Here is a 25,043-nt window from a genome sequence, read left to right as displayed (position 1 = left end):
TGCGTGACAAGGGTGGCAGTGGCGAGAGTGTGTTGGAACGAATCGTTTGGATGACTTACGAAACATGGAGTTATCGAGTACGCAAGAGTACGTCACGTAGGCTAGTCGGTACTTAAGAACGATCGCGATTATCACGAGAACAATTATGTTCTATTTGGTAAACGAGGAGGGATGAGGGAGAGAAAATATGAAATGTATATATTCGCTCCAAGTTAGGTGGCTTACCTTTGTACAGATAGCGCGCGCATGAAACTTAGCTTAGGAATCTATCTTATAACTGCTTATAACTATTTAGGTCTAAACGCACGCATCCCACGTTGTCCAATGATGTCTTATAAATCTTGCAAGTCTTGAAAACCTCTAACAGAAAGATATATAAACCTGAAAAGTAAAGGATTACTAACAACATAAAAAATAAAAGCGAAACTAATATAAACCACAAAGATATATCAAATGAAAAGAACTACCTAACAATGAGATACGAACAACCCAACGATAAGACATAAACAACCAAACAATGAGACATTCGAATATTATATGAAATATTCGAATTGTCTAATAAAAATGAATAGAAATGGAAAAATGAAATCTGAAAGTCAAAAGAAATAATTAATTTCTGAAAAAGGAATAAATAATTAAATTCTGAAAGAAAAAAGTAATTAATATCTGAAAATAAAAAGAATGATTAGTAAATTGTTTAATGAGATGGGGTGTGGCTGGGGTGGCTAGCCCCAACCACATTTCGGAACCCTCACCCCTTCCGCGCACTTAGAAGTCTAGATGTTTCGCTTCCAAAGTTGAACCGACAAATAGTGGAAGCAGCGGAGCGTCGCCCCTTATATAGCCGCTGATGGGTCGAAGATCAACGAAAATTTCCGAAATTTTCCGATTCCATTTATTATTATTTTTCCGCTATAAAAGCCAATAATTTTTTCATTCTAATGATAAATATACGTTGTGGCCAATTTGTTATTAATAATATTAATTTGATATTAATAATTGGTGTAATAATTTATAAACTTTTTGCAAATTGAATGGGGTACATTTTAACGTAATTACGTTATAAATTCAAGTAATTGCTAATAATTTATTAACTTTTTCACTTTTATTATAAATATACGTTGTGAACAATGTGTTGTTAATAATATTAATTTGTTATTAACAATACGTGTCATTATTTCTAAATTTTTTGTAAGTTATAGGTATATCTTAACTCAAGTACATTATAAATTAAAGTAATAACCAGCAATTTGGTAATTTTTTCACTTTTATCATATATTTACGTTGTGAACAATTTGTTATTAATAATAAATTTGACAATTCATACTTTCAAAGTACATTCGTACTTTCATGGATAAAGTGAAAATGGGGAAAGATCTTCATTGTGTACGTTTGAGTTAACCTTAAAAATAAATACTATTTGATTACGATGAAATCAATAATTGTTTAATTCAGTATCTAGATCTACTAACAAAAAGCAATAAAATGTATACATTCATAAAGAGCCAGCTTCGTTACAAAATATATAAAACATGTCATCGATTTGTACATACCGAAACAAACTTAAAGAAAAAGATAAAGTGGTTAATACCTGTAGGATATGAAACAAACATTAAAATCTATAATCCCATAACAAAGTGCAATGTGCCATTAATTTTAAAAAATAAAAATATTTTAACTTGGTATGTTTGTGGCCCTACTGCATATAATTCAGCACATATAGGACATGCAATGTAAGTTTTTTTCTCTTGGTTATTATTTTTACATTTTAAATATTACTAATCATTGCGCATACAGCTGCAAAAACTTTTATAACATAAAAATAAATTATTCATAAAACACTTTTCATTTAACTATTACAATTACATGTTTATTAAGACAAAATAAGATTTACAAATAAAATATACATTTTGCTATTTTTACAGAACAACAAAAGAACTTTTTTGTAATCTTACTTTACAGGTCTTACATGAATTTGGACATTATTCGAAGAATATTATCAGACTATTTTAATATAAATATTGTAATGGCCATGTGTATAACAGATATAGATGATAAAATAATAAAACGCTCAAAAGAATTAAAACAAAACTATAAAGATATAACGAAACATTATGAAAATGAATTTATTGAAGATATGCAAATGTTAAATATTGCCAAGCCTCACTTATATTGTAGAGTTACTGATTATATATCACAAATTATTCAATTTGTGCAAGGCATTATAGATAATGGCAATGCATATATTTCAAAAGATGGTAAAATATAACAATTCAACTATTACTTCCTATCAAGCTTCAATTGAGAATTTAACAGTAAGTTTCAATCTTTTTATAGAATCAGTTTATTTTGATACACATAAATATGCAATGTATGGCAAATTAATGCCACCAGTATCAGATAGTAATCATCCTGATAAGAAATCATCACTGGATTTTTGTCTTTGGAAGAAAGCTAAAGAAGGTGAACCATTTTGGAAATCTCCATGGGGTCCTGGAAGGCCAGGATGGCATATAGAATGTAGCACAATTGCAAGGTAATATCTCACATTATGGAAAAAAGAACACTGTTGTTAAAATACAAAGGTAATATTTTTATTTTATGCCATATCATGTATGATATAAATATAAAAATTATATTTTTATTAGCACAGTTTTTGGAAATTCTGTTGACATTCACAGCGGTGGTAAAGATCTTATATTTCCACATCATGAGAATGAAGAAGCACAATCGTGTTCTTACCATGGAGTAGAACAATGGGTAAATTATTGGATGCATTGTGGGCATTTATCCTTAGAGGATGTAAAAATGTCAAAAAGTCTTGGTAATACTATCAGTATAAGAGAATTCCTTGAAAAATACACAGCAAATCACATTAGAATTCTTTGCCTGCTTTCTAATTATAAATATGGTAAAAGTTTTGAATAATTTATTTATGAGATATTAAGTAATTTTATATCAAATGTAAATTTTAATAATCACTGTTATGCATTTTTCAGACCTGAAATTTTCTGATATTGTAATGAATAATGCAGTACGTATATTGAATAAAATTCAACAATTTATTTATAGTTGTGAAAACTACATTATTGGAAACTGGGATATTGCTAATATAGATGAAGTTGCACTGCTCCGTGTTAGTTACTTTGTTCTATTTCATTATTTTATATGTATGTATATAATATAAATATATAGTATACAAATAAAATTATGTTTTAGTGTCTAGAAGAAACGAAAAGCGATGTTTATACTGCATTAGCAGATGATTTTAATACTGCAAAAGCTATGAAGTCATTGTTAAATCTAATTGATGTAGGGAATAATATGTTACACAAGGTAAATATTAACTTAATAATCAATCGATTCGTTGCTAATAATTATAATAATGATAAATACAAAATACTCTTGTATTAAAAACAGCATAATAAAAACACTCATGGTTCTTGTATACCTGCTATAATTGCAGTATCAAATTATATATCAACAACATTTTCAAAATTTGGAATTTTTAATCCTACAACAACAGATGATCAGAGAGTGAACAATCTCGTTGAATATTTTGTAAAATTTAGACATACTGTTCGTCGCAGAACCTTAGAATCAGATGTTAAAGATAAAATTTTACTTGAGGCATGCGACGAAGCACGATCAGACCTTTCTGCTTGTGGAGTAACAGTAAAGGTATCATGTTTAATTAATATGAGTTTTAAACTTTATATATATTCTGACTGTATTTTCAGGATCATAAAATGCGAAGTATTTGGAGTATCAAGAAATATTAAATCAAAATCAACAAACAGTTTTTTTTATTGTAGCGTTTTGTAGCTCATTGTAGCTTAAAATAATTATTTTTGTATTCATTTTCATACTGATTTTAAAGAAATAATTTTTTTAAACTAATATTAGTCAGTTGTATCACTTCCAGCTTTTGATCTTTTGGTGTTATTATTGTTTTCAATATTCTTCCTTTTTATTCCAGCCTTTTTTTCTGCAATTGTCTTTTTTAAACCTTTCATCTTTCTTGTCTGTATATTATTAATATTCTGTGCTCCAATATGAATACGACCAAAAGTTGTTCCAAGATTGTCCATAGATATATTCTTTTTCTTCTTAACCTGTAATTATATATTGAATAAATAAATGTATAATCATTTTCATAATAAAAAGTATTACCTTAAGCTGCTTTGGCTTTTTGCAAGCTTGTTTAAACAGATCATCAGAAGCAAGTTTTGTACGTCTACAAATTAAGTCTGCTCTTGGACCTATTTCATCTAATTCAATTCTTGGTATTTTACAATCGGATTTTTTTAAAAGTATCCTAAAATATAGTTTTATTAATTAACTTTTATATTTATTTTGTATAAGAATTATTTACCTATGGAGATTCATAAAAAGAATTTATACCTATAACTACGTAAAAGAATTTTGTTCTCAACAGCTGTGAAACTTAACACATGCTCAAGGCCCTGTAATCTAATCTTTTCAGCTTGGTCTCTTTGAAACATATCTACTAACAAATTTTGAATTCTATTAAATTCATGGTTATTTTCAAAAAGTTCTCCATTGAAAACCAATAAAGGTTTTATGCCTTTTGAAATTTTTTGGACTTTGAAACTTTTCAGACCTTTATAATTTTCTATACCAAATTCTACCATGTCTAGTAATGTATGTTCATATAGTCTTCCCATTACTAAATTATGAGGGCGTTTTTTGTTATGTAAGGCAATCATAAAAAGAGAAGCATTATATTTTGCAGAAAGCTTTTCAATATGCGTAACATCTTCAAATGGTAATATATCATTTTTTTGTTGCATCATATGTGCATCTGGTTTTTTTAAATCATACTAAAATCAAATATTAGTTGCATCAAATATATGTATAAAATAATTTGTTATTATGATTTCACAATTAAACTTACCAAATCTTTCATAAAATCTATTACTATCTGAGATGTATTTTTACCTTTAAAACACAATGTTTGTTTAGTATCTTCTATTAATTTTGATTCCTTTTTTAAAAGAGCTCGTTTACCTCTCTGGGTAGTCGGTTTTCTGCAATAAAAATTGTATTGGCATTTTAAAGATAGGAAATATATATTTATACGATCAAAAATTTATTTTCAATAAATATTGATAGAAAAAAATAAAAATAGATAAATTTTACTATGTGTAAAATCCAATAATGAATTGTAAACATATACATATAATCATTGCAATCAAATATAACCAAAATATATATATCATTTCACATACAAATTAAAGGTACTTACACTACTCTGTTTATTACAGTCATAGTGATAATTAATTTTAAACACAATTCTTTTTTAAAATTTTTAAAATGTTCAAAGAATTCTTTATTTGGAATATGTCATCATACAACACGTGTTTTTACAATCCAGAATCGTTTACTACGAAGAGACATTTTAACGCGCATGTTCATACATAGTATGGTCAGTTGTATCACGTAGAGGTCTAAAAGTTACAGTTATGTAGTTTCTAACCTCTAATAAAATAATAAACAATTTTTCAAAAGTTATTTATTTTCACATAAATATGTTATAAAATACCTATGAAGATATACACAATTAGTATAAATAATAACTTTCTTATATATCGATTATATCGATTTAAAATTAAAATACATTCACATTCACATTCGTAAATACTATAAATTCATTATTTACTTTTATTTATTATTATTTTTGATTGAGTTGTTTATTTCCGACAGATTTTTGTTCTTTCTCTTTCATTAGTCTTTTGTATTCTGCTTGTTTTTCCATTTGTTTTCGTTTCCGTTCCATGCGTAAAAAATTTTCCTCGGTTAATACTAAAAGTTAATTATATTTCATTTAACATTAACTTTCAAACGAATAAATTTTTAATTAATTCACCTTGTTTTTTATTTTGGTCTGTTTGATTTTTATCATGTTCTTTGCAATGATTTATACTATTGAGCTGTAAATGATTTTTTGTATCAGTTGATTTGGGTGATACAGATTGCTCTTTTTGTGCACTAGGACTCTTTGACTTCGTTATTATTTCTGATATAGATATTTGCTCCTTTTGGTCAACTGGACTTCTAGGTTGCAATATACTGTCTAAAAAAAACAATAATACAATATACTGAATGAAATCCAATTCATAAATACTATACAGTTACAAAAACCTGTCTTTTGTTTCTCTTCATCACTTTTACAAGTAATAAATGGAACTGATTGAGCACATGGTTCTAATATCTCAGTTGGAACGTTAAGTAATGAAGAACCTTTCTTTTGATTATTGGACACATGTGAATTTAATAACTTCTTTGATAGTTTTTGAATTTCAGTTCCTATTTCATTTCCAAAACATGATAATACCTTTTTAAAAGCATCTGTAAGAGAACCCTATATAAAATAATACAAAAAATGCTGCTGTAATACATATAAATATAAAATACTTAAATATTAAACATACAATCCTTGCACAATGTATTGATAAACCTTTCATATTTGCTTCTGTATAACAATATCCCATATCTTCATGAAATGTTCCATTTTGTAATTGAATCTTAACAAATGTCACACATCCACAAACGTATTTACCCATGAAAGTTTCAATAAAATCTAAAATACATTTTAAGAAAAAAAATTTATTATGAAACAAATAAAATGAATCTAATAAATAATGAACAAAACCTATAGAATACTTACCTATTGTCTGATTGGTAACACTATGATTCCATTTTCCTTCACCAAATATTCGATTTGCTAATAATATTAAATTATTATTCAGAGTTAGTGCTTCCTTCAGATCAAATCTCTGAGAATATATCGTACTTGTCATATTTTGTTTTGAATTTGTAGATGGCTAAAGCAAATTAACCTGATATGTAATTTATATTTCTCATACTTAATTTCTATAATTGGGACCTATACAATCAGTATTATTTATAGTGTACTTACAATTTTTATACAAGATGGATAATTAACTGCATTATCCATGATTGTATTACTTAACCGTTATACAAATTTTAAATTTTACGATATATGATACTTTACGGGATATCGAACTTCTTCATATTTTCGATCATCGATATATATATCGAATATATATCAATTATTGGTAACAATTTTTAAATTTATATATTGCAAAGCATCATTCTTTTGCAATCCAAAAATAAGGAATGACAACAGGTTTAGATGAAGCGTTTTATGATAGGCAGGTAATTATAACATGACTTTATGAATATTTCGTTTATTGCATAGTACTTCACGTGTACTGTTCTCCATCTTACGTTTATGTTGATTTAAATTCGTTATTTGATTTATATACATGCATTGAGACTCATTTATTTTCAATACAACAATTTATAAATCAAGACAAAAATTATGTATGTTGTTATATTATGCGTGTGTAGTGATAATATATATTGCATAGAAATAATGTTTGACACGATTTTGGCGAATAGATTGACTAAATTATGCCTTGTGACTCACACAATTAATTGCAACTGATACTCACCACACTCTTGCTATCTTTTGATTAAAATCACCATCGAGCCTCTATATTTTAATTTTGGACTTTGCTTTCTTTCACTTGTAGATAAGAATATGTGCTTTATTAAAAAGTAGCATGTTTTTATACATTTGTGATTGTGTATTAACAATTTAACTTAATAATTTATTAATATAAAATCTGTTGAAAACATACAAATTATGAAATATTTGTAAACATAATTTACACAGAATACTTTCTTAAATTCTTTTTACTATTCATATTTTTTTAAATTATACAAACATTTGTGAATAACAATTTTCCTGTCTGTAATTTTGTATGATTGAAAAATTTATATTATCAATACTTATAATATTTTAAATTAAAATCTATAAGAAAGATGTTGCTACTTCTTAATATACACAGGTCTTTCTTCGTCCTAATATTATATTTCTTAATAATCTTATCTAGAAGAACGTCTGTCTCACATTTAATTATTTAATACAATAATCATAAAGTATATATAATAAGTAAAACTTCTTAAACCCGAGGCGATATTTCTATACATATACACTGATCATTTTTAGTAGGTTGAGATACCTAAATAACAGTTTTACTTTTAACAGACACACAGTCACACTTAGTGTCATTGAGCTGATCTTATTACATCTAATTGGTTTTCAATCTATTTCGTTACAATTATAACATTAACAGAATATATCGGCGAGATGTGTTTCACTATGATATGGGCTACATACATAAACACAGGTAGCTGTTTAAAAAATTCTATGAACGTGCTAGAAACACTGCTTGTATATATCGCATAAGTGACATAAAAGGAGAAACGTGTATTCATGTACAAAAAAAACGACTTATATATTTATATATTTAAACGTCATCGTTTGAGCTATTATTGGGATTAAATATAAGTATTGCTATTCCTAAATGTATAAGGTATCGAGGAAGAATTTTCGATTGCTTAGGAAAATGAATGTAATTACTATAAATATCAATAAACTTGACAATTTCTGAAACGATTTTTTGGCAGTATAGAATATTGCATGTGTATAAACAAAACGGTATTATAAATAACTAAACAAATTCACAAGTGACCATGTAAAAATTTTTGAGAATACAATATTATTAATAATGATTCATAAAATTATTTCTATTGTATACTTTGAATATTCGTGTGTTATATACATGTGATTCTAATAATGCAACAATATATCTAACTAAAAATTATACTCCAAAAAATATATCCTTAAAGAATAAATAGCGAAACAATAACAAGTTAAAGATCTTATATGTAGATAAAAATATTCTCTCTATATATATATTTATATAAATTTAAACATAGTTGCATCGTGACTTTACATAGAATCATAAATAGCACGATGTTACATGTTATCGTATGTAAATGAAAAGGAAAACATTATAAAATAGGGTTTTATTGTACCTTATCAAACTACCCGAAATTTGATGCTTAAACGCTTATTTGGCAACAATTATAGTTTACCTAAATATTTCTCCCTTTATGCCTCGGAGCAAATCTAAATGTTGCACACGTGTAATAGTAGTTGAATGACAAGATGCACAAATTTGTAAAGAAATAGAGACAGTACAAAAAATAAACATAATCACAGCTGAGTTGGCAGGCAGGTGGGCAAATGCAGGCATATTATTGGACAGGCTCGCTCGACATGCGCTTCATCGCTTTTTTATACATGATTTTGTGTTACTTGGTCGACAATATATTTCAACAGCCTGCTAAGCCCGTTTCATTGACAGATTCATTCTTAAACGTAATCATTAGTTCCAGGACTTGTTAAAGGTTCCTGAGCCTATTGAAATTAAATATAAAAAAATTATATAAAATATATATATATATATATGTTGATGTTTGATATATTAATAAAACTATATAAACATCATTTATGATTGTGTTTAACGAAATGCTGCATTACACACAGTAATTACCTCTTCTCCAACTGTAGCAGTAGGGAGTGGAAACCTATTCTTCTCAAGACTGAATTGATCTTCTGTGGTTTTCCTATATACTGGATTATCAAAGTTCATACTTGTTACATTACGATGAAGATAATGCCTATAGCATAATACTGCTACTAATGCAAGGAGTAACAGCCCCAAGGATGCCACACCTATCACTATACCAGCAACTAAACCAGGGTCTGTTGATTCAGATGTCAAACCATCTTTTCCATCTTCATCTGCTGAATGTGTTGGATCTAAAACACATTATTTGATAAGATAAAAGAAGCAAATGCATGAACAGATAAATAATTAAAAATCTACAACCATAGAAAGCTTATTGTTATATAAAGCCATTTTTAATAGTTTGAAAAATTTACATGCATTTTGCATAGCAGTTTGCATATTGTTATTAATATAAGACTATACACTATATTATAAGCCAAAGCAAACGTTTCTGTGGAAATAATTATAAAGATTTAATTAAATAAAATAGAATTCGTGCAAATGTACTTACGGACAGTTGTAGTAGTAATGTTGACAGGTTCAAGTCTCTTGAATGGTTTACTAATTTCTTGCGTTGTAGGTGCTACAGTTGTACTTACTGGACATCCCATATTCATGCAACACCGATGCAAAATAATTATAATAAGTAATAAAATAATAAACTTAAGGCAGAAACACGATAATTGTATAATTATAAAATAAAATAAATAAATTCATTAATACAACTCGATGACGAAATAGCAGTATGAACTAAAAATAAAATTTTTAACATGCTCCATTAAAAAATTTTGTTTATATTTAAATTGTAAGCATTAAGTTTTTCCAATATAGCATGCAATACCCTAATTTTGACTTTATTCTTTCGATTACAGTCAATACATGCATATTAAACCAATGCACGTAATTCATTAAAGAATAATCAGTGTCATCAGTATAGCTCACCTTTCTCTACACACATTAAACCATCAGGTAACAATCTTAGGCCATCCGGACAAGCGCAACTAAGAAGAGGTGATTTGGAATTAATTCTTGGTGCTGGTAAGCATAAATGACTACAATGACCATTTACAGCTTGACACTGATTCATTCCATCTGGCTGTCTGTATGGGTGATATACATGAACGACCATTGGATATTTCAAAGTTCGAAGCGACGTAACAGCTTCAACTGATTGACCATTAAATTTATTTGCTTTAAATATTGCCTCCTTATCCCAGTCAGTCCAATATACGTAATCTTCAAATGTTGTAATACTGAAGGGATGCCTCAATACTTTTGGAGAAAACAGAACTCTTCGTACACCCGAACCATCGTAATTGCATGACCCAATCATATTCAATTTCGCGTCTACCCAGTATACTTTCTTGCCGATTAAGTCCAAAGTCAGTCCATTTGGCCACTGTACGCCATTATCGACTATTACCTGCAAATAAGTCCGACTTTTTACAGATTTTACCCTTATATCAGCAATTTATAACAAAAATATTTTAATTAGCTTTCAAAAATTATTTAAGAAGAAGATGAACTTTCTCACTAGGAAGGAACTTCCAAAATTGCTATTCTGATGAATCTGAAAAAGAATTTATATATATATATATATTTTGAATCGTATATCTTTCATTAAAATACTTTATAATCATTCGACTACAGCATGTTATAAAAATCTAGAAATCATCGAAAAGGAATTCCTTTTTGTGAAAACATTCACGGAAGATAATCTCAATGATAGGTTCATTCTTTCTCCGATCTTATTTATAAATCTACCGTTCGATGAGATCCGTCCATGCCCGCTTTCTCGATATGAGCTTCATCGCTCCAATCAGTCCAAAACATCCAACCTTCCAATGGATTCAAAGCTATTGCTCTAGGTTCTTGCATGCGATCTTGAATCAAGGTCTTTCTCATATTACCCTCGAAATTAGCCAATTCTATGGTACTCTTCTTGGAATCGGTCCAATAAATATGATTGTATATCCAATCAACAGCAAGACCATCTGATCTTGTCAAACCATCATTAATTACGACGGTACGTTCATTTCCTTCATCTATTGGAGCTCTAAACAGCAAAAAATAACAAATATACAAACAAAATAAATAAACGAAAAGTATTGAGCAATCGTGAAAATTGTTAATCGCTTACTTATAGATCTTCTTTTCGCTACTGTCGCTCCAGAAGATCATGCCCGTACGGAAAACAAAATCCAAGGCTGCCGCCATTTTCGTGTCTTTTACTATATTTGTCATTTCCAAACGATCTAATGCTACTTTTCTTATATCGTGCCTACTAGTAAAAAGCAGACTGGCATGACCTTCAGATGCCTTACAACGAGTATGATTCCTGCGATCTTTAAGGTAACCTGGGGCACAACTGCACTTGAAACTGCCCTTTTCATTCAAACAAAATTGGGAACAGCTACCTGGTTCTAAGCATTCGTCTATGTCTGAAACAAGAAATACAATTTTTCATATTTTTTTCTTCTAATACGAAGAGTATTATGTTTTTTAAAGCAACGGCACAGTAGTCTAGTATCATAACAATGTATTTATTATCTTTTCATGTACTTTTGAAAGGCATAACAAAAAGAGGATTGTGAAAGGGAAAGTTATTCATATTCAGGCATGAGCGAGTAAGGAGATGCGCGTATGTATGATGGGAGAGAAGAAATGCGAAGCACGAGCTTTCCTTTAGAGAGTCGTTTTAGTATTATAAGAATGGTTCAAGTGTCGGTAGAGTTACTTTTGCGTTGCGAATTATTTCCGCATTAAATTCATAATTATTCAAATCCTATTCTACATCAAACAGTTATTTATGGCGGAACTTTACAATAAAGTACCACATGAATAACATCCCTATGTAGAGTGGTAAGAAAAAAGATTCAGGACTTTAAAGCATTATAGTACTTGCTGAGAAGAATAAAGGATGTGTAACCAATATACAAATAATAAAAATTGATTTTACTTTAAAAACATCGTTGAATTTACGTTTGTAAGACAGTTTTTACTTTACTGGTGAGTATTATAAGTATTTAATACCACATTATCATATTATGTGCAATATTTACACATTTATCGCTATATATATTTATCACTTTGCATGAAAAGGACAAATGTAACCAGACTTCATATATATTAATAAAATAAATGAATATGTTGGAAGATGACTCGGCCAATACAATAATAACGCGAAATGTTTTAATAGGGAAAACTATGTGTATTTATCGAATGTATGTTTTAAACTGTAAAGGGTATTGAAGAGGTGCAGAGTAAATAATAACAGGAACAAAAGACTAAATATAATGTTAATAGCTGTTTGGCAGATTTCAGCAACAGACACTAGTCTAGTATGAGTCATTTGAATAATGTAGCAATAGCTAAAGACGTATAGAAATTAATAATAATGCAAAGTAATTATCATTAATCATTATATCAATATTAATATTAAAGTATCACGAGTATGTCTCACCATCACAAGTTCGATTATCAATCAGTCTGTATCCGGCATTACAGTCGCATCGGAAGCCGATTGGCAAGTCGATACAGATTTGCGAACATCCTCCGTTGTTCTTCGCGCATTCGTCCACACCACAAAGCTCGGTATTTTCGTCTTCCCAACCGATACAATCAGGATTCTTATTGCACACGCTGGACAGAGGAATACACGAACCCTCGCTACATTCGAATTGTGTCAACGGATCGCAAATGATGGGTTTGCTCGTACAATTCTTCTCGTCGCTACCATCTGCGCATTCTGCTTTGCCATTGCAGTACAGATGACCTAAAAAAATATTCAATATATTTAAATTAGATGACTATAAACATACACATATACATACAAAAATAAGTATTTAGCAATATATTAGAAATATTTAGTACAATAAAAAAAGAAATTATTACATAGTGTATAGTGTACATTTTATTTATCATAATTAATGATTGAAATGCACTCTATGGACGAACGAAATATTTGAGAACAACAACGAAGTAAGGAGCCTTTTTAAAAATTTTCTTTTGAAAATTTAGTATAACGGGTAGTCTCCTTACGCATGCAGGTACACATTATACACCGTAAAGTATAGTATTCATCGTGTTACAAAGGAAGTTGGATAAGTCTATCTAATTAAGTTACCTGATATGCAATTACGATAATCCTCGCACAGGAATTGATCAGGTCTGCATGTAACATTGTGACATCGTTTGGGCGACTCGTCGACACCGTTACGACAATCTTTTTCACCATCGCACACCCAGCTTTCGTGTATGCACGTTCCAAAACCGTCGTCGCAATCGAAATCTTTGTCCTTGTTGCAAGGGCTCGAACGTTCACCGTTCGCATACTAAAAAGATTTCATAAATCTTTAGTTCACACTGTTCCTTCCAGTTTCACGCGTTGTTCTTGATTTTCTTAATTTTAGCAAACTCCTTGAGTTTCTGCATATCGATGCAAGAAATCCAACTATGGAAATTAACTGAGATGCGAAAACTTCGTGGAAGTTACCGGAGCGTTCAATTACAAGACATTAATATCAATACAGTTTTTTCAGTTTGAATAACATATAGGAAGTGGAAGACCAAAGGTTTCAACATACATGTCTCTCGAAAACGTAACTTCGACTAGAAAAGTGGTAAAAGGATTCCTAACTTCTTTCATCGCGTAGAATTACCATAATTCGAGTTCTTTCGCAATCGATTAGGTAACAACATATTAGGATGGAACATTCCTTTTCTTAAATGTAGAAAATAAGATTATTTGTGATTTATTTAAGTGTTAATTAATAGTAATTTTAGGAATAACGTAAGATATTCAGGATACATGTTCAACTTGAAAGGGATTAAAGCGAAAGATCTGAATCGTGACAAGAAGAGGAAAGATAGTGTTAGGCATTAGAATAAAACGTTACATCCACGTTTTCCTACCTTACATCCAATTTCGTCGGACTTATCAGGACAATCGACATCACCGTCGCATCTCCAAAGAGACGTTATGCAACTATTCTCCGAGCAGGCGAACTCCGTTGGGCCACAGGTAACTGACTTGCAATTCTTTTCGTCGCTACCATCTCCGCAATCGTCGTCCCCGTCACAAACAAACAATTTTTGGATGCAGTACTTGTTTGTGCACGTGAACTCGTCGGATCGACAGGTGATGTCTGGAGGAGACGTGTTTTATAAGCAGCAGAATACATAGATACACGATAAAAACGATCTACGGACAGGAAGAGTAGCGATAGCTTGCTATCAATAATTCTATCGACTAACGACCTAAGAACATATAGCAATCGAAAGAAGCATTTTTAACTCATCACATAAAACATTCTGAATTTTGAGATGAATTCAGTGTATATGGAATTAAATTCCACAAAAAATTCAACAACGTTTAAAAATATCCGAACTTTTTGCAGCTCGACGAGGTCTTCTATATTAAGGAATTTAATTACGTAATTGAACTAGGAGCCTTGAGTTTTTACGATGGTTCGGCAAAAAAACGAAAAAAGAACTAATGACATAATTAAGAAACATTTCACTGAGAAATCCAACGTAAGTCTTGGTTCTTTCATTCGTATTTAATATGGCGTCTATTTACTCCGATTTGCAAATGTCTTAGATAATTATATATGTTTTGACAAAAAGGTAGTAAGACTTTTACACACAATGTGTATTATGATAATTTAAATGTAATATTTAAACATGACGTGCTATGTAAATAACAAGAATAAAGGAAATGCTACCCAAATGCATGGAAATTTACGCAGAGTCTCTATCGAAATATCCACGATACAAACACTGAAACAGAGGCTAAGAAAAACACGCGTGAACATCGATTTCTCGTTCGTGTACAATTGGTCGAGCAATGTCTAAACTCGAGTCGTAACATCATCGTAGAAATCGGTGACGTAAATTACTCAAATTAAATCTTTGCTTTAAAAGTTCGTATCGGTACGTTTGTACGAAACGGTCCTCCTGCTGCTTGGGACACTACAACGTTTAAATTATACAAGGAACTATTTGCACTTTCGAGAGAACGTAGAGGAAGGAATAAGTTTCTTAGCATAGTCGCGTAATTAAACGAGGTAATTAACCGGTCCTTGATCAACGACAAGTGCATACCGCTACAACGACGTTGCTTAACATTAAGTGTACGACATAACAGCAGGAAGCTAGCAGCTTGTTTGCCTACGAGGCTGCGAATCAGAGGTTGAACCGTTCGTTGTTATACGAATTTCGATGAAATGGCACGAACGAAAAACCGACTGTCCTGCGCGACCAATACTCACGTAACCCCAATCATTCTAGCTGAAACCAAAAATATAAAATTGTCTACGATGACACGTGTGAATTAAATAAAATTTCATCACTTTCAATCCTTTGCGGTTCTTCTGTTTCTTTTTCTCTTTTTTTTTCATATTTTTCTTTTCTCTTCCTTTTTTTTTTTTGTTTTTTGGTTCGCAGTACGTTACAGGGTGACACAAGAATTACGTGATCAGAATTTCTAAAGCAGAGAGAAGATGCACTACGAATCATATATGAAGGGTAAGAGGAAAAAGCAGAGAACGATTTGTTTCTTTATTAAGCTTGTAGTATTTCTTGTTTTTCCCTCTAAACCTTAGAATATTTATAAATTAATCATTAAAAAATTATCATATTTAACATTTTGAATTTTGCTATATAAACATTTTTATCTAGTGTTTCTTCAGTAAATTCTCTCAAGTGTTAGCTACCTTAGGAATGCATTTATTTTTCGTGTCACTCCGCGATTCATTGATCTTTAGAAACGAGACATGGCGAGAGATCGTACAATTGTTGAACAGCAAAGGGTTGATAATAATTCTGTAAGCCATAGAAGAAGTAAAGGAAGAAACAACAGAGAATTAAGTACGGAAACATTATCATTAACACGACGCCGAGATGTATATGAATCATCGTGACGAAAAAATTGGTCGGATCGCTCGACGAAAAATTCGGAAAACGTGACACGAAGCTTGTAGAGCCTGGTCGTCTAAGCTTTTCCAGGAAAACCAAGCGTTTCTCGCAAAGGAAAAAGAGTTACGCTGACAAATTTGCCCGGCTATGATTCGAGGTTAGTCTACGCGGAAGCAAGTTACATATTTACATGGAAAACACGCATCCACGATGATATCTCGGGTTAGTTTTAAAATTGGACAAATCTCTGCATACGAGATCTCTCGAATGATAAAACGTGAAAGATGGGAAGAAGATATACAGGGAAGAATAAATGGAAATGATATGCGTAGGAAATAAAATATGGTAAAGCAAAAGGAGGTAAAATCTGAACGGTAGGAGAGTCGTAAAGAAAGAAGCGTTCATTTATGATCCGGCAATCGTGTGGTTACGCAAGGTAGACTAATTAGGAGAGAATGAAAACGATTCTCGTAATCGTAACAATTACATTTAGAGCGTAATAAAAAGGACGACGAGGGTGCCGCAATATCCGGGACGATGTGGAATTTGCGTACGTGCAACAATTATTAATTAGAAGGAAGCATGCAGCATGCAACGATTACGAAGCACACGGTGTTCTGTATTAATCCTTAAAATACGAAGCTAGGTAGCCAGCTTCCGGTTATTTCGCTTCTGTTTTACGGCGTGGACTCCGGCGAGTCTAACTTTTAATATCCACCCTAATAAGCGCGCCGTATGAGCACCACCCAACACAATATTAACAGCTCATCACGGTCTCTTTGCTCGATAATTTTATTCAGCGGTTGATACTTCAAAGTGAAGAATAAAAAAAAGAAAAAAAAAAAGATAATGATAATAAAAGCAAAAGTTGATTTGAACGTTAGAAAATAAAGTTTCGAATTCACTGCAATTATAACGAAGCCAAAAATTAAGAAAAAGACAGACGAGACGAATTCTTTAAACCTTTAGTAAAAAAGTTTGTTTGAACTTGTAGATAATTTATGCAATTCACCTACCGATTATAGTTGCGAAACAAAACGCGATTATTATTCAAATTTATACTGCCGTCAAATATTTATTACAGACATTTTTATTTTGCTTGTTAATTGGTGTTGGCAAAAAGTCTCCTCGTGCTGGTGACGATATGCTGGTTCAATGAAATGTAAAAATAACTGAACCAATGCCTACATATTTTTTCCCTCTTTTTTTCCTTCTCTGCGATGTATTTATTTCATCTGAATTTTTATTTCACACGTGCGCATTCTCTACGATGCATTGTTATTACAAATATTAACGTTCATTAATACGAATCTAATGCAACGATGAAAGCTAGAATACACATTTTGATAATATTATACTTTAATAACATTCGTTTGTTTTTTCTTTTTCCTTGCTTTCTTTTTAATACAATTAAAAACAGAACATAGGAAGGACAAAAGGAAAAACAGCAATTATTTCCTAATTTCCCATAAGCCATTCAGAAGGAAAAAGGAAAAGAAATAGAAAGAAATGCATGCTCACCATGAACCCCATTATATTTTAACCCTCGACTGGCAGGGTGAAGTACGTGTTACATAACCGGTGGAGCGAGATCAATTTGACCCCGATTAAACAAGTTGGTGAAGTGTGCGTTTTAACTAAAATATGTAACTGCACTTATGTTAATACCCATTTAACTTGTTACAAAACTTTGAACCGCGATAAACGATTAATTTAACTTTCTCGTGCTTTGTCCGTGGCTCAACAGCGAGGTAAGCTAAAAATGGAGAATTAATGTAGACATCTCACCGACGCGATGGTCGAGCCATGCTACACGTTAAAATCAATATGAGGGGGTTGTTTTAACTTCGTCCTATCAGTCGAGGGTTAAGGGCTTAACACATTGATCGCCAATATCCTGCTTAATTTAAGATTATCCTGCATACGGTGAATGGTATACCGTAGGATTATGTCTCTCCGATCGTGTATGCACTACTTATAAACTACGGCTTATGCTGGAGTATGCTATGGTTTCCGCTGATTGCATGATCCACCGTGAGATTACGGCATAATTCGTGATGCGGTTGATCGTGGTAAAACTCTTTCAAAGAGTATCCTCTGCTTTGTTAAAAAATAAAAAATCGAACGTATCTATTCCCCAGTTCGATCTACTTCTTTTATTCAAACTCGACGTGGCTTGGGAACTTGCAGGGGATATTTTATTTATCGGAACGTGCTTTGAGTAGATCTTTCGAAAGTTCACGCGTTCCATCGAAAAACTGACAAATTCGTTTGCTACTGATTTATGCAAAATCGGCCTCGTCGAGTTCGGTTCCGCTGAAAATCATTCAATAATTCATTGTTTAGCGAAGCAAATATAGCATTAGCACATTGAAAATGCACGATGTTAAAGTTGTGTATAGATTCCAGTGTACATGCATATAGGAACACAATTGCGTTCCAGTATTGTAAGAAACGACGTACGAAACGACATACGAATCGCTGTTAAATGTTAAACAGATGTTCAAGTGTAACATCTTCGAGAGGAAAAGCTTAGCATACTTTCAGATCGAGGATGTAATCATTTATTTATTTCTTTGCTTTCTTTTCTTCTACTTTTTTATGAATTATGTCGTTTCTCATAGGTTATACGATCTTGAGGATACTCCATCAGCAGTGGGAAAAAGTTCAAAGGGTAAACGTATTCCAGGTGGAAACAATATAGCACGATCGTAAGTCAAACTCTCAATGTGCCGTTTCAAACGTTTCAACGCGAATTGAAATAAAATTGAAATTGCCTCGATAGTTGGCACGATCATCTCTGAGCATTCTGTACGTTTCATATAGACTTGTACATTCACTTTCGCGTGGTTATGCAGCAAATGCAATTGAAAGAATATTACTTGCTTTAATTACATAAAATGCGTTCATATACTAAAAATGACAAAGGGAATATTTTTTGTTAAAGGAACACCATACCGCATTTCGCTTTATTCTCTAGTGGTAAAACTTTAAGTAACTATTGTTGAAACTTAAAGCAACATCAAACCTTCCTACTTAGTAGTATGAAACTTCTTATTTGAAAGTTCGCTGCAATTTCGCAAGAGCACCTTATGTATGGCGAATTTCTCGTTAACAGACAATCAAATCTCTAGTCTCTAAACCTTTATGACTTCACAGATAAATATATTTTAATGCAAGAATAGTTACGTAATGTCATTAGTTATTAACTTACTTGCACATTTGTATGATTTGACGATTCAACTAATCTGCGTTCTAATAATTTATAATATTTCAGTCCCATTTAAATGCAACATTTACAAGCATTCCTATTAAAGAATAAAGCAAAATCCGACATGCGTCTATTAAATAAGAAGTTCTCTCGAATGCTCTGCGCGTTCCTTCCAAGCAATATACCTCGACAAACAATATAGATCAAAAGGAAATTCGAATTTTGAAATAGCATTTAAATTGGCGATCAACGTGCTGTGGAAATAAGGAAAGCAAATGTTACGTGAATAAGCGTAAGTGTAAAATAGTCCCCGTGCAGGATCTTACTGCACTCAGCCTCGTCTGAACCATCCGAACAGTCTCCATGGCTGTCGCACATCCACGCGAGTGCCACGCACTCGCCGTTCCCCGAGTGACACGTGAACTGATCCGTCGTGCAATTCTTCAGACCTACAAGATGACAATCGATTGAACCCCGATTTTCATTCGTGACAAGGTGCCAGCCGCACACGGCCAGAGACCCCGTTCTCTCTCTCTCTCTTTCTCTCCCTTGTACACGTACACAATGCCATTCGAAGCGTTCTATTTTCGTCGAGAGTGCGGAGAGCTGTCTCGAGAACCCGCGAATTGCATCTCCAGGGTCAATTGCATCTGCGAAAAATTTTGTACCCGACCAGGACACGTCGCGCTTATCGACTATCCGTGAAATGTAATCGCGCGTCGAGAAAATTTTTCTTTTATTTTCCTTTTCTTTTCTCTTCCTCCCTTTTTTCTTTTCTATTATTCTTCCACTTCCGTGATCAACAAATATATACCCCACGCGGTGCTGGATTTAAGCTTGAGTCTTATTGTTAGACGTCCATGGTCGGTGCCTCGATGGTCGATGGTTTATTTCAACGGTAAGGTCGTTTTATTTTCGTAGTATCGGAGTAAAGAGTGGAGAAATTAATAGAACACGCGAAATTACTATACTACATTCTAGAAGACAATATAGTTACCATAGGAATTACTGTACTATGCGCGTAGTAGAAGAGTGTAGGAAGCAATAAAAGGATATGAATAATCCAAGAAATACGTGGGAATCGAGGTTCTTCAAACATCAGCCGAGTGAATAGTCCGATCAATGTAGTGAATAGTCCGTTGCTTTTCTATTCTATATTACCACCCGTTTTATAAGTCCGTAAATTTTGTAAAGATGAATGCACGTTTCTTAAAGAACGTTGGTCTACAGCTTCGGGCAATGTTTTCCTTATGTAACTGTTTGCAAACTGTGAAAGCTATAAAATTATCACTGAATGATACGCGTGGCTAGCACGTAATGCATTAAAGTTTACTACATGATCTACGATGTGGATCTGCGAAAGTTAGAACCGAAGTGTTCTAACTTATTTCAATAAGCTTAGCTTCTAATTTTGTATCTGTTTAGAATCAACAAGGCGAACACTCAAGTTAACAGTAATATAACGCGTGGCTGCGAATATAAATGAACAAGCATGGTGCTTCTCGCGGGATATTAAAAAGCTGTCACGTGAAATATTAAGAACATATAGGAAGAATTAAAATGAATAAAAATAATTAAATAATTAAAAGCCACTTGTTCTTAACACGCTCTATACAATTTATTTAAAAAGTCCCTTAAAAAACGAAGTACATCAACAATTTATATAGGAATTAAAGTGATAAAGAAATGATGGTTATTGAAAAATAACCATACTTATTTACCATTACCATTATAACCACTACTTCGCCAGAAAATATACTTCAAATAATTGCTACTCAGAAAAACATAATATTCGATTAAATAATACCCGGTATAATTAAGAAGCGAATAATCTTTAGATCCAATAATTATTAATCATCTTTTATCTACTTCAATATCTTCCTTCATGGTTTATTCGTAATATCCAATCTCGTCTGTCGCCTGTGTTCCATAGTTTCTCCTCCCTTCTTTCTCTCTTTCCTTTCATTTTTTCACTCTGCTTCTCCTTGGCTTGTTCCAACCATCAACCTATGACTTAGGTATTCAAATAACTTACTGTTACAATTTTCCTCGTCCAACCCATCCTTACAGTCGAATTGAAGATCACACAGCCAGCTTTTCGGTATGCACTCTCCAGGGCTGCACTCGAATTCCGTTTCGCTACACGGTTTTGACCCTTTCAATCGCAATCATTTTATCATTTCTCATCCTGCACCCATCCTCGCGCGTGTCGTATTCACTACGCGCGAGTAGAAGCGAGCCCAGGCCCGCGATTTATTATTTGCCGGACGCGATATCAAATCGGGACTCGAGCAACCCTGTTTCTCGCGTGTTACAAGTTTTTGGGAAGAGTAAAGCTTGTTTGTTACTTCTTCTCTTTTTATCGAGTTAAACAGCCGGACTCGACACCTTGTCGTTCATATCTTTGTCGACCTAACAGAGAGAACATGATCGGTTATTTTATTTTTAAATAAAAATATCGTACGATCGTGTTTTTAACATTGCGTGGAAGATTTAAGCGGAGAGAGAAAAAAATTCTTACCATTAAATGTCCAAACATAATTCTTTGTCACGTATAAAAATGTTAAAAGTTTAATCGCGTGAAATAAATTTGAAGACATGAAACGGAACGTTAACCAACATCGCGGTCCTGGTAATAAATGTGCTCTAGTCGCTAGACGAATAACTGGAAATACCAATGTCGAAAGTCTTGAAGTGGAGAAGTGGAGGAGTGCAAGGAGTCTAAAGTATAGATGTACTATCTCAAGCTACCTGTGTACATTGCTTACTTCAACGGCTAGAGTAAATAAATCGCTGGTAAAAGCACATCAATTGCTGCCCGTGTGAGACATGGGCTTGGGCGTTAAGGGGTTAAACGTTTTTGTTAAATTATCTTTGCAGTAGCCGTAACGGTGTTTGTAGCACACCTTGGACAAGTAAAGTATCGCAACCAGAAGTAGCGTGTAACAATATCGGGTTGCCACATTTTTCTTTAGTATGTTAAATAAATTACATTAAGAACGCTTTAACATTTAAGCTACATGCGAGAGGTTCAATTTTCAGCAACGATTTAGCAATAGATCTTTTTGTTGGATAATTTTATGTGTGACAATATTGGTAAATTTGTGACACTTACGTATCCATTTCGTAATATTTTTTATTAAATTTTATCATTGGATTCGTCTCATTATTTTTTATTAATATGTAGAAGAAATATACCTTGTGTCACTTTTAAAAATATAAATATATAATTTTACAATAGTGAAATTAAAATATTTCTTGAATTTCATATCTTTTTATAGAGAGTAACGAGCTGCATCGATTGATGTATTTTAAAAAATATACGGTTTCGTTAAAAAAAATATAAGTGACCTTTACCTAACTTTATTGCCTTCACTTGACAACATCCTTCTTGCATTTTAAAATGTCTGCTTTCTATCAATTACCTCCTTCACTCTCGTGTACCTTCCTACTTGTCTACTCCGTATACCTTTCGCAATAATTTATGTTCTTCTTTGAGGGATTAAAATCCGACATTCTATAAATATATATATACATTAAACAAACATATTTATATAACGTTCCCATGTGAGGTACCTTTCATATATACTAACATTTTATAAATTTTTTATTAAGTACTTTGATACGCAGAGGGAACGAGAAAGTTGCACTGATCGTTGCTCTAAAATTAACACCCCGACTGCAAAGTTAACCAACTCGTAATATCCCCTATCTAACGGTTTGCTAGAATTTAATCAGTTCTCCAAGCGTCGGTTAAACAGAGCTGATTTTCTTTCATGTAACCTTCACGTATACATCTTTAAAGCTTTTCGAGTCGTTACACCCTCCTCCCTCCTTTTGTTTCGTACCGGTTTTACGTTGCAGAAACAGGCTACGGCCGTTGAGAAAGGAACATATATATATTTACCAGGCGAAAAGTTTAGACGAGTTCCTTCCTTCACCACCACGAGACGTATTAACCGAAGATTTCGAAAGGACCACGAGCAAACGCGATAAAAACGTAATCGCCATTTATTATTTTCATTCGACGTTAAAAATTTCTCCTCTGGAAATTACGTGCACGCTAACGAACGCAGTTGCACGGGGCCCCTTTATTATCGTCGCGAACTTGTTCACGATGGGAAGCAATTTTTCACGTCGCTAGTTACCGCGTTATATCTCTCCTACTGTTGCAAAATCGATACAGTTTCGCGTACAATTTCAAAGCGAGAATAACGCCACGTCGTTAGCAGATTACAAGCGATTCCGAACGCTGTCGGCTTGATATGTTTGCCTGGTGCGTGCAAGGGAGTCCGAATATTCGTTAGCCTTTAACTTGTGGCGCTGCATTGACGCAAAATTGTTTGCAATTTTATTTACCGATAGTATAACGAAATATTAATCGAGCGTAAGTAAGTTTCACACGGATCATGGAGGATTGTTAATCTATCAAAGCAAATATTAGAGAAGTTTATTTATCGATCATTTAAAATCTACCCCCCTCGCCCCTACCCGAGATATAAATCGTGACCCCCAGTTAATTTACCGATAGCCCAAGCGTAGTCTATTATGGAGGCTGCATCAATGGGATCGGTACTGATAATTGATTCTTTAGTTGGATAAACGTTCATGGTAACTGATGCGAACGACAGTGCAGTGTTGGGTAATATCGAGTCGGATACGTTTTCTTTATTGTTCATCTCGAAGCCGCAAGATTCTTTTTTTATCTACACGTTCACTGTGCAGTCTGATAATTCATACTGCACTACCGTTGATCTTCGATACTGCTGATAGTAGTTATGCAGACACCCCAGATTACTTTGAATTGATATAGCCAGGACTTTCTGGTCTGTATGGCATTCGAGATCAACACATAACAGGCGCGAACGATATAACAGCTCGGAGGGAATTCCAAATCCAGGTATTATACATTTATAAATCGATTAAGTTGCAAATAATAAATTGTCTATAATATTTTTAAAATCTCCTCTCCGAATCGTATATAACATTTTTTAATTATTCTAGGAGAAAGGGGACAGCTGGAATATACCTTCATAATTAATAATCGGGGTAAAAAAGCTTTCGCTGTACTCCGAAATCATCACAGTGTGTCAACTAATATAATAATCCCTTACAATTCATCTCGTTAAATAACATAACGAGGCTCCCTTTTTCAATGACCTGTGTACGTTTCGAGCGTGCAATCGCGATCCGATTTTTGCCGATATTTTCATGATTAAGGAACACCATGTGGAAGCCAGTATTTTCACGCAAACATTTTACACGCGCCGCTAATCCCGTATATTCTCAATTAATAGCCTCATACGCAAATAACTGGAGCGACGTGGCCGATCCTTTCCTTTTTATTTTCGTTACTTCCTGTCTTTATTTATTTTTACCCTTTTTTTTTTTTATTTTCTCGCAAGCTATCATACGTATCGTCCCACTTCCTCTTTCTGCTC

General features: G+C 32.6%; 4 protein-coding genes across 9 annotated transcripts in view; 1 reads left to right on the top strand and 3 right to left on the bottom strand.

Moving 5' to 3' along the window:
- Positions 1 to 1,347: 1,347 nt before the first annotated feature.
- Positions 1,348 to 3,820, top strand: CysRS-m (cysteine--tRNA ligase-like protein, mitochondrial). The gene is made up of 9 exons (XM_017900138.1): positions 1,348 to 1,386; positions 1,456 to 1,733; positions 1,963 to 2,258; positions 2,338 to 2,536; positions 2,649 to 2,911; positions 3,000 to 3,136; positions 3,220 to 3,336; positions 3,421 to 3,681; positions 3,741 to 3,820. The coding sequence occupies exons 1-9, from the start codon at positions 1,351 to 1,353 to the stop codon at positions 3,780 to 3,782; spliced, it is 1,629 nt and encodes a 542-aa protein (XP_017755627.1). The 5' UTR covers positions 1,348 to 1,350; the 3' UTR covers positions 3,783 to 3,820.
- Positions 3,821 to 3,895: 75 nt separating this feature from the next.
- On the bottom strand, positions 3,896 to 5,434 carry Non3 (Ribosome production factor 2-like protein Non3). Its single transcript, XM_017900137.1, has 5 exons — positions 5,270 to 5,434; positions 4,919 to 5,051; positions 4,405 to 4,844; positions 4,174 to 4,318; positions 3,896 to 4,115 (listed from the first exon to the last, which is right to left on the bottom strand). Exons 1-5 carry the CDS (start codon positions 5,290 to 5,292, stop codon positions 3,903 to 3,905), a joined length of 954 nt encoding a protein of 317 aa, XP_017755626.1. The 5' UTR covers positions 5,293 to 5,434; the 3' UTR covers positions 3,896 to 3,902.
- A 261-nt stretch (positions 5,435 to 5,695) lies between these two features.
- On the bottom strand, positions 5,696 to 6,982 carry LOC108547537 (DNA repair protein RAD52 homolog). Its single transcript, XM_017900106.1, has 6 exons — positions 6,944 to 6,982; positions 6,692 to 6,848; positions 6,456 to 6,604; positions 6,166 to 6,385; positions 5,891 to 6,097; positions 5,696 to 5,826 (listed from the first exon to the last, which is right to left on the bottom strand). The coding sequence occupies exons 1-6, from the start codon at positions 6,980 to 6,982 to the stop codon at positions 5,696 to 5,698; spliced, it is 903 nt and encodes a 300-aa protein (XP_017755595.1).
- Positions 6,983 to 8,856: 1,874 nt separating this feature from the next.
- The window catches only part of LOC108547599 (very low-density lipoprotein receptor), a 44,303-nt gene continuing 28,116 nt past the window's right edge, over positions 8,857 to 25,043 (bottom strand). For 3 of the 6 annotated variants that reach the window (XM_017900177.1, XM_017900182.1, XM_017900178.1), the window contains 10 exons: positions 19,929 to 20,051; positions 14,388 to 14,620; positions 13,600 to 13,807; positions 12,937 to 13,248; positions 11,614 to 11,914; positions 11,238 to 11,529; positions 10,416 to 10,896; positions 9,985 to 10,071; positions 9,456 to 9,724; positions 8,858 to 9,319 (listed from right to left, as the gene is read on the bottom strand). In XM_017900177.1, the coding sequence (XP_017755666.1) occupies positions 9,275 to 9,319; positions 9,456 to 9,724; positions 9,985 to 10,071; positions 10,416 to 10,896; positions 11,238 to 11,529; positions 11,614 to 11,914; positions 12,937 to 13,248; positions 13,600 to 13,807; positions 14,388 to 14,620; positions 19,929 to 20,051 (2,351 nt within the window). In that variant the 3' untranslated portion in view covers positions 8,858 to 9,274. Of the gene's footprint in view, positions 9,320 to 9,455; positions 9,725 to 9,984; positions 10,072 to 10,415; positions 10,897 to 11,237; positions 11,530 to 11,613; positions 11,915 to 12,936; positions 13,249 to 13,599; positions 13,808 to 14,387; positions 14,621 to 15,199; positions 15,740 to 19,928; positions 20,052 to 21,637; positions 21,758 to 25,043 lie in introns of those variants that run through there. The other 3 variants (XM_017900179.1, XM_017900183.1, XM_017900181.1) reach the window with 3 other exon arrangements.

Source organism: Eufriesea mexicana, unplaced genomic scaffold (genome assembly GCF_001483705.2).
Source record: "Eufriesea mexicana isolate 0111107269 unplaced genomic scaffold, ASM148370v2 scaffold1121, whole genome shotgun sequence".
Taxonomy (NCBI): Eukaryota; Metazoa; Arthropoda; class Insecta; order Hymenoptera; family Apidae; genus Eufriesea; species Eufriesea mexicana.
This window is presented reverse-complemented; position numbering and strand designations above follow the sequence as displayed.